Source organism: Octopus bimaculoides, chromosome 1 (genome assembly GCF_046866305.1).
Source record: "Octopus bimaculoides isolate indiv1 chromosome 1, ASM4686630v1, whole genome shotgun sequence".
NCBI lineage: Eukaryota > Metazoa > Mollusca > Cephalopoda > Octopoda > Octopodidae > Octopus > Octopus bimaculoides.
The window spans coordinates 157,505,155-157,515,154 of NC_142928.1; the positions used below are offsets into that span (position 1 = coordinate 157,505,155).

The window sequence follows — 10,000 nt, forward strand, 5'->3', positions numbered from 1 at the left end:
TCATATAAGAAGATGGTCATAGCAGGAACATTTTTGATCATACGTCTGCTCAGTCAAGACTTTCTTGGGGCTAAAATCATGCAGCAACTCTCTAAAAGTTGGGTTCGTTACTGTGAACAAGCTGTAGTGAAGGTTATACCTATTTTTACAGTATTATGTGGTTCACTGCTCTACCACTGGAAAACACCAACTCTCTGCAAGTTTTATATATAAATATCAAAGGAGTTTCTAGGTAATTACTCGACCTGCTAGATATTACAACAAAATCTCCCTCAATGAAACATATTGGATAATGTAGTCTTATACATTCCAGTTTGAAAATACTTTCTCACTTTTCTTCCATCAATTTCGGAATCGCCGCATAAGAGCATGTGACTGCTTTTAATTCTAAGTAATAAAAAGGCATTTTTCAGGAGTATCCCAATGTGGATATTATTTGATCAGTAGCTGAGGGTAAGCGACTGATCAAAGCTAAAGTATTGTCTGTCCCTTGATAAGGAAACCTCGTCATTGTAATATATTTTTGTTAATATTATTTACAAGTGTTGGAACCATGAAAGGTTTGAAATTGTGAGAGCTACCATTTGCAACGTTTGAAAATCTCAATTGAATACTGGAGAATGTAATATAAGGTTATTTCCTTGATATGTGTAAAGGTTGAAGGCGTCTTTTTTTGTCAATGAAAGGGATTTGGTCATCATGGTTCTATTGGGGAATGATTTGGGTGATCTATGCTCATCATGGTAGCAACTCATGTCTAGCTGAGATGCTTAGTTTTGCATAAGGGAGCTACCCGTGGGAGACAGGTAAGGAAAGAGGGATGGCGATTTCATCTCAGTAGAACAGCGAGAGGGTCAGCAATTATTAGTAATAAATAGATGCAATAGTGTCGGCAACACAACTGAATGATAAAATTTAGGTCAGAATTCATTGACACAAGCGGTCTGTCAGACATGAAATTTCATAAACAAGAAATGCAAGAAGATAAAGCGCGTTTGTTGGTAACATAAGTTACCATGCTAGATACTATATGTACGGGAGAGATTGAATCAGATATTAGGTTTGAGGTTCTCTTTTGCCACCAAGTCATAATATTGGTTTCAAATTTTAGCACAAGTGATTTTGGGAGAGGGCATAAGTCTTTTACGTCAATCCTAGTGCCAAACTGGTACATGTTTCATCGACTCCGAAAGGATGAAAGGCACAATCGACCTCGGTGAAATTATAACTCAGAACGTAAAGACGGACGAAATGCCGTTAAGTATCTTGCCCGATGCGGTTACGATTCTGCCAGCTCGCCATCTTAACTCGAAGTCATCATATTAGCCAATTTAATTTTTCCTAAGTAATAATGAGTTTTCTAAAAATTCTGTTACCTGTGTAAGCTGGAAGCCAATAGATATTTAACGTAGAACTTAATTTAATGCAGCGAATCACTGAGTGGTCCGTTAGAAACCTATAGCCAACGACGCTATAGTTCACCAATTACAATACTAAATAAATAAATAAAATCTGTTTAACTACCCCATCTGGGAATTGAAACAAAAAGGTAGGTTGCGAACTTAGTTTACTCGCGCCTACGATATATGTTACAACACCAATTTATACTGGTAAAGGTAAAATGCTGCAAATTTGTACGAGAGAGATATTCAACAGATTGAATTAGCTCAAGTACAATCTTTTCTACTCTAGGCACAAGGCCCGAAATTTTGGGGGAGGGCGATAGTCGATTAGATCGACCCCAGTACGCAACTGGTACTTAATTTATCAACCCCAAAAGGATGAAAGGCAAAGTCGACCTCGGCGGAATTTGAACTCAGAACGTGAAGACAGACGAAATACCGCTAAGCATTTTCGCCCGGCGTGCTAACGTTTCTTATTTCTTTACTACCCACAAGGGTCTACACACAGAGGGGAAAAACAAGGACAGACAAACGGATTAAGTTGATTACATCGACCCCAGTGCGTAACTGGTACTTAATCTATCAACCCTGAAAGGATGAAAGGCAAAGTCAACCTCGGCGGAATTTAAACTCAGAAATGCAACGGCCGATGAAATACCACTAAGCATTTCGCCCGGTGTGCTAACGTTTTTACCAGCTCGCCGCCTTAGCTCAAGTACAATCTGAACGGCTACTTAATTCATGGAGCACCGAAGAGGTGAAAAGTTAGAGTCAACTCAGGCCAAGTTTGAACTCTGTACGTGGCAGGAGAAACCTAGAAACACTTTAAAACATTTGGTACAATGCTGTAATTTTTGTCTCTCCACCTATAGTCTTCCATTCTTGTTGCTAAAGATTTCTCACACTAGTACAAAGCTATAGATTTGTAAGGGAATGGTGTGGTCCCTGGAAAACTGAAAAGCGAATTCAACTAGTCTGCATTCGAACTCAGATAACGGTGAGACAAAATAATTAAACCAACGCTTAACCCTTTCTGCCATTCCCACGCCTAAAATATTGCTTTAATTTGTGGCTGTTTAACCTCTATGTAAATCAGTTGACCTACATTCAAAGGTGCTCACTCCATCTATGACCACCTCGACATTTTTAGCTGTATTTAGGACTACTTTACACAATCTGTCTTGTTCTATATAATGCAGTACATTATATATATATCCCGTGATTGAGGGAAATATAGTTGACATTTCTAGCAGATTAAGCAGCCGCGTAGGCGCTCCCTCGAGAATGCAAATGATGACAACGACGATGGTGACGCCGATGATGATGATGATAGGATTATTATTAGTAGTAGGCAGCGAGCTGGCAGAATCGATAAGCACGCCGGATAGAATGCTTAGCAGCATTTCGTCCGTCTTTGCGTTCTGAGTTCAAATTCCGCCGAGGTTGACTTTGCCTTTCATCCTTTCGGGGTCGATTAAATAAGTACCAGCTATGCACTGGGTCGATGTAATCGACTACTCCCCTCCCCCCGCCATAACATTTTTCAAGGCCTTGTGCTTAGCGTAGAAATAATAATTATTATAATTATTATTATTTATGAAGGAGATTTGACTGTTATTTCTAGCGGGTCGAAAGGTAGAGACGGACGGGCATGGTGGACGGACTCTGCCGAAGTGCGATAGACGTTGTTCAAAGTATATCTTCTGGTCGTGTAATAAATACATCCAAACATAGTGTTTAAGAGGCTAATGAGGTTACTGCTGCTGCTATATATGTATATATATGTGTGTGTGTGTGTGTGTGTGTGTGTGTGTGTGTGTGTGTGTGTGTGTGTGCTGACTGAGTATGTTTTCTAAGACAGTTATTGTAATATTGTTTTGGGTGCACTGTAGATTACGTGTCTGGGTGTTTGGTGGGGAGAGGACGGTAGAAGTAACGGCAGTGACTGTGGTGTCTGAGTGCTTTTACGTGTGTGTTTGCGCGCTGTTTAGCTTTCTTTCAGCATAACTTCTACGTACGCTGTGAATGTTGTGTGGTTGCGTAGTAAGTAATTCCTAGCTGTTTTTGTTGTTGTTGTTGTTGTTTAGTCCCAAGTTAATTCTGATCGATCAAACCATACATACCTCAAGATTTCACCACCCACAATCTCACCCACCTTATAAAATGACAGGGAGATAATTTGACTGTTAATTCTGTCAGAAGACGCAAATATGCAATTCCTAGTATTTTGCAGGGTGTCTTCCGCTAAAATTAGCGGCTGTATAAAGTGGGCAATTCAGTGGATAACGAACTCCCAGTCACAGCAGATTGAAAGAAGAGATAAGAAAAAAAGAAAAATTTTTAAACCCGACTGCGGATTTTAAAAAAACACTGAAATTTTGCTACTTTTCAAAGTAGCTATACATTTTTGTAACGTGTCTATCGCCGAGGCCAACATGGTGATATCTTCAGGACTGTTTCAACCTTTACCGGTTTGTGGGTTTATTTTAGGGGTGAGGGTTATTTTGTAAAATTAAGAGCTACAGTGGAATAGAACTCAATTCATTAGTGCTAATTATTATTATTATTATTATTATTATTATTATTATTTATTAAACCAGTCCCCGAAGATAGACGAAGGAGCAATGTCTACCGGCATGAAATTTTAGGCCAGAAACTTATGGCAGAAAAATGTAAAGAGTCTGCACGCCAATGTCTTGACAATTTCCATCGTTTTAAACAACAGCCACAATATCGATAACAACAGTTTCTACTCAGTTGCTTATCCTGCTAGAAATATTAGTCAAAGAGGAGAACTCTCTTAGATAATGCTTCCGCTAAAAAACGAAAAGATAGGACAGTCATAGCAAGGAAAGCACTGATCCTAGATCTGCTCGATCACGGTTCACCTGGGTTAACCTGATGCTAAATAGCTTCAACTTGAATATCAATAGTTATTATTGTTACTAACTAACACATGTACAAGGCCTGAATTTTGGGGGAAGGTGTTGGTCTATACCAACAACACCAGTGTTTTGACATGTACTCAGTCATATAAACCACATATGGATAAAAGGCAAAGTTGATCTCAACCGGATTTGAACTCAGAATGTAGAGTGACACAACGAAATATCGCAAGACGTGACATTCTGACGATTCTACCAGTCCACCGACTTAACAACAATAATTGTTGTTTCTGGGTTTAGGTACAAGGCGAGTAAGTTTAGGGGCAGTGAGTCCGTTACATTGACTCCAATATTTGACTGGTACTTAATTTTATCTATCTCGAAAGGATGGAAAGGTAAAGCAGACTCGTTGATCCTTCGGTATTGTTATAGAGTGTCTTTTTCAACCTCGCCTCTTCAACTATGCCATGAGGGAAGGTTGTGTGGGTGAATTATGTCATCTATCAATACCGAAGGATTACTTCTGTCCCTCGGCGGCATTTGAACTCAGAAATGTAAAGAACCGGAAGACATACAGCAATAACTACAGCAACAGTAACTGCAATAGCTCTACGCCGACAGCTCAAATATTGAGAGGAAAGAATATTTTAGTATGTAACCTTTAATATTTATCCTCAAGGAACGAGAACTTTTTTAGAGGCTACCAGCAGGAATTGAAACTGGGACGCGGGTTTTCCTTTTAATCAAAACAGCTGTTATAGTAATAATAAAAGTAATTTCTTCTAATTGGCTTTTAAGGGAGGAGATAACCCACAGCATCAACCCAGTACTTGACTGGTACTTTACGGGGGAGTGAAGGGTGAAGTCGAGCCCATCGTTTCTAATATACGTGCTAAGTCAAAAATATAGGCGAGGGGTATAAGCGATTAAATCAACCCCAGTACTTGACTGGTATTTTATTGGCTTCGACGGGATTTGAACTCAGAGGATAAAGAACATAAACTAAATACAGATTTTACCAATCCACCGCGCTTACATATTGACACAAGGCTAAAAATCTGAGGGGAGGGTACACTTGATTATATATATCAACCCACCAATATTTTTGATTCAGTTTTATCGACCCTGGAAAGACGAGAGGCAACGTTGATCTCGCCGTGATTTGAACTTTGAGCACACACACACACACACACACAAACGCCGGTATGAATACCACAAGCATTTACCGGCACTCAACCGATTTTGGCATCCTACCACCCGCCTTAAAAAAATAATTATAAAAGGTTTCTTATCTCATTGTTTACAAGTATATAATGATAAGGACGCCGATAATATTGTGAATGATAATAGTGACGATAATGACGACAACAATGACGATGATAATATGGTTTACGATAAGGTTTTAACAATAATGATGACATTCGTGATGACAACGACAATGATTACGGTCATGGATGAGGATGCTGGAGAATGACAATTACGGTGAAGACGATTGAGACGGTGATTACGATTCTAATAGATGATAATTTTGTTTTATGATAATGAAGATTATTGTGGTGATGACAACGACGACAAATGGTAATGATAACGATGAGATGGTGGTGGAGGATACCATGAATGATGATGATGAGGATGACAATGAATATGAATATGAAAATTACAATGGTGGTGGTGGTGGTGGTGGTGGTGATGATGATGATGATGATGACGACCACATCGACGATGAGACAACTGTAATATGTCATCAAGAAACAACAACAAATAAAAGTTGAAGAACAATCATCGCCGCATAACGAGTATTTCCATGGACAGTAGTAGTAGTAGTAGTAGTAGTAGTAGTAGTAGTAATTGTAGTTTGAAGGAAGTTGTGAAAATATTAAGACTAAATGTATATATACACACCTACACAAACTCATACAAACACACAGAAAGACACCCATATGTATTTGTGTGTGTGTACATACATACACACACACACACACACACACACATATATATATATATATATATAATTATTACAAATTAAAAGGGTAAAGGATTATCATATATATATATATATATATATATATATATATACATGTGTGTATGTATATATATACATATACACGTGTGTGTACATATACATATATATACATATACATGTGTGTATATATATATATATATACATATGTGTATATGTATCTGTATACACATATGTATACACACACATACACACATGCATGTGTATATACACACACACACACACACACACACACATATATATAAAGGCAGATGAGTGGATAGCCGGATAGTTCCGAATTCAGGTTTACTTACCAAATAAAAACGGGAGTCTATGGGTTCGACAATAATTTAGAAGTTCGTGCCCAAGTATGGCCCCAAAACAGTGATAGGAACCATAACACACACGCGCACACACACACACATATATATATATTATATATAGTTACACGGACACACTCGTACACACACACACACGCACACATGTTAAGGTATGTCATCAAGGGCATTTTCTGGACTGTGACACTGATGATGATGGCGACCACGATGTCACTCGCTTCATTTTGCGTAATGTTTAGGTGGTGTTGATGTGACATCTTCGCTTTAATAAACTAATTTAACGCGATACGCGCGCGCACACACACAAAAGACATGAATGAAAAAGTATTATAAAAATTCGACACGTAACTATATATTTTTGCAGAGATAGATAGATAGAAAGATAGATAGAATAATATACAACTCTGAAAGAGAGAAAAGAACATGTAAACACTATATACATATATATATATATATATATATATATATATATATATATATATATATATATATATATATAGATAGATAGATAGATAGATAGATAGATAGATAGATAGATAGAATAACATACAACTCTGAAAGAGAGAAAAGAACATGTAAACACTATATATATATATATATATGTATATGTATATATAAATCAATATTGAAAAAGAAAGAAATTATGAAAATATAACCGAATGCAAGAAATACAAAGTTGCCGGTTTTAAGAAGGAAAGAAAAAAAAAAAGGAATGTTTTTTAGTGTCTCACCTGTAATACTGGGAATCCATAAGCCGTAGAGACTACTCTCAGTTTCCGTGGGTTTGCGGTTAGCCACCATGTTAGCAAAAAAAAAAAAAAGTAACAACAACGACGACAAGAAGTGTAGCCCAGTACAACAACAACAACAATAATAATAAACACCAACCACACAGTAAACAATAAACAGCAGTTAGAGCCCGATACAAGCAACAGCTTCAGCAAAACTTCTCCAAGTAAACTAAGTCACTCAGTCCGTCTCCTCTTCCTCTCACACTGTGTTATTGTTTTTTCTCTCCTTCTTCTTCTTCTTCCGTTCCTCTTTCTCTTTCCTTCCTTCTCTCTTTTCTCTATCTCTCTCTGTCTCTCTTACGTTCTTTCTCGTTTTCTGTCTTCCTCTACTTCTGTCTTGCTTTCTCCTCCTACTTCTTATCTGTCTATCTTTTTCTATCTCCCACTATATGTGTGTATATGTTGAAAAGGCTAGTTTTTAACCCAAGACTGGCCTAAAACATTGTTGTTTTGGTATTGTCGAGAATTGTGGGTCGGCGTGGATCATATAATTTGTTTGTTGTAACGTTGTCTCTGTGTTTTTCTTCTTCCGTTTTACGTTTCGCCTTATGCTGTGTTTGTATATTTGTTGTGAAGTTTTTGTTGTTCTAGAAAGTTAAGTCCACTACTTTCTGTTCACATCTCTTCTAAAAACAATTTTGGGTGGGTTATAGGTCGGTCGACTTTATCTGCGTGGTTTTGTGTAGACGGTGACGGCGACGACGACAAACAGTAACACTAAGGTGGCGGTAGCGGTGGTGTCAGCATCGTTATAGCTAGCAGACGTGATGACGACGGAGGTGATGGTTGGCGATTGTGGTGGTAGTGGTGCTGGTGCTGGTGCTGGTAGGAGTAGTGGTGGCAGAGATGGTGACGAAGGTTAAAAGTAGAAAGAGCTAGTGTGAGAGGTGGTGGAAAAAAAAAGACAAAGAGAAAGAAAGAGGGAGGGGGAAAAAGTGAGAGTAAGCTTATACAGTCTGAGTTGATGGTGGCGAGATAGGTCGGCTGACTGGTTGGTTGGTTTGTTGGTAAGTTTGGAGAGAATTGCTGGTGCAGTGAGAGAGACAGATAGAGAGAGAGAGAGAATGGTGAGAGAAATAAGAAGAAGAAAAAAGAGGGGAAAAGATGAGGAATGGGCTGAGCGAAAAAGATAAGAGAAGGGCTTATTAGTGTGAGAGGAATAGTTAGAGAAATGAAAAAAAAACACGGTATATAGTTAGAAAGTGAGAGAGAAAGAAGCGAAGGCGGTTAAAGAGAGAGAGAGAGAAAGAGAGAGAGAGAGGATTGCCGTCGTGGTGACGGTTTTACTATATTTCTTGCAGTAGTAGTCGTTGTCATACTAGTCAGAGCTACAGTAGGTGTTGTAGGGGTGTATGGTACTGTGGTACAGTGTGATTTGGTGTGTTGGTAGTGCTGGTAGATTTATAGAAGGCGGCTCCGAGGAGATTGTTCAGGTTAGTTTTTGAGACTCTGTGTGTGGATACATGTATCATGCATACACACATACAATGTATGTGTGTATGTATGTATGTACTTACGTGTTTGCGTGTGGCGAGAAAGAGCGGTATCACAGAGGAACCATAAGACGCAGGCATGGCCGAGTGGTTAAGACGAACGCTTTGCAACTGAGGTCCATGAGGTCCTGCGTTCGAACCCACTGCCTGCTGCATAAGCAAGTGTGTATTTTACCATTACAACGGATCGATCCAAAGGCCTGTGAGTGAAGCTAGGCAGATGGAAACTGTGCAGAAGTCCTAGGATAACTTATACCTGTAATTCAAATGTGGTTCGGGCCTTGTCTGTCATACTTGCTACGTTGACTCTGCCTGAGGATTACTTTATAGAAACATGTGTATGCAGAATGCTCGGCTGCTTAACACTTAATAATTCAATTTGTAGCTTCTACAGATGTTCATAACCGACACGACACACACTCACTTACTCGTACACACACACACACACACACATACACACAAAATGTATTAATTCAATATATTATCTTCATATTTATTCATACCCTATTACTTTATACTGGATATGGTATATTTTATAACTTCTTCGGACAACTATACATACATACATACATATATATATATATATATATATATATATATATATATATATATATATATATATATATATATATATATATATATATGTGTGTGTGTGTGTGTGTGTGCGTGTGTGTGTGTGTTGTGCGTATGAACAAGAGATTTTCCTCCACACAAGTAGAAATATAGAATGAATTTGGGGTTCGAAAACGCACTTCGATCTTAAAACGTCTTCATAAAATTTGTTTAAGATTTATTAAAATACCAATATACGCATGTATGAGCGTGTGTGTGTGTGCGTGTATGTGTATATATATATATATATATATATATATATATATACACATACATATATACATGTATGTGTGTGTGCATATGTATATAAATATATATACACATATATGTGCATAGTTATATATGTATATACATGTGTATACGTATACATAGACATACATACATACATACATACATACATACGTCCAGGCATACGTACGTACATACATACGCGTATAAACATATATACAACTTCGTTAGCCCATGTGTCCTTCCGTTTG

At 37.9% G+C, this 10,000-nt stretch overlaps 1 protein-coding gene across 14 annotated transcripts in view; it reads right to left on the bottom strand.

The window, feature by feature from the left end:
* LOC106868437 (retinoic acid receptor RXR) overlaps positions 1 to 10,000 on the bottom strand; it is a 584,509-nt gene that overhangs the window by 510,519 nt on the left and 63,990 nt on the right. For 10 of the 14 annotated variants that reach the window (XM_014913710.3, XM_089360932.1, XM_014913707.3 and 7 more), the window contains exon 1: positions 7,357 to 7,587. The exons of the other annotated variants lie outside the window; for them this stretch is intronic. In XM_014913710.3, coding sequence (XP_014769196.1) covers positions 7,357 to 7,426 — 70 coding nt within the window. In that variant the 5' untranslated portion in view covers positions 7,427 to 7,587. Of the gene's footprint in view, positions 1 to 7,356; positions 7,588 to 10,000 lie in introns of those variants that run through there. 14 annotated transcript variants of the gene reach the window in all.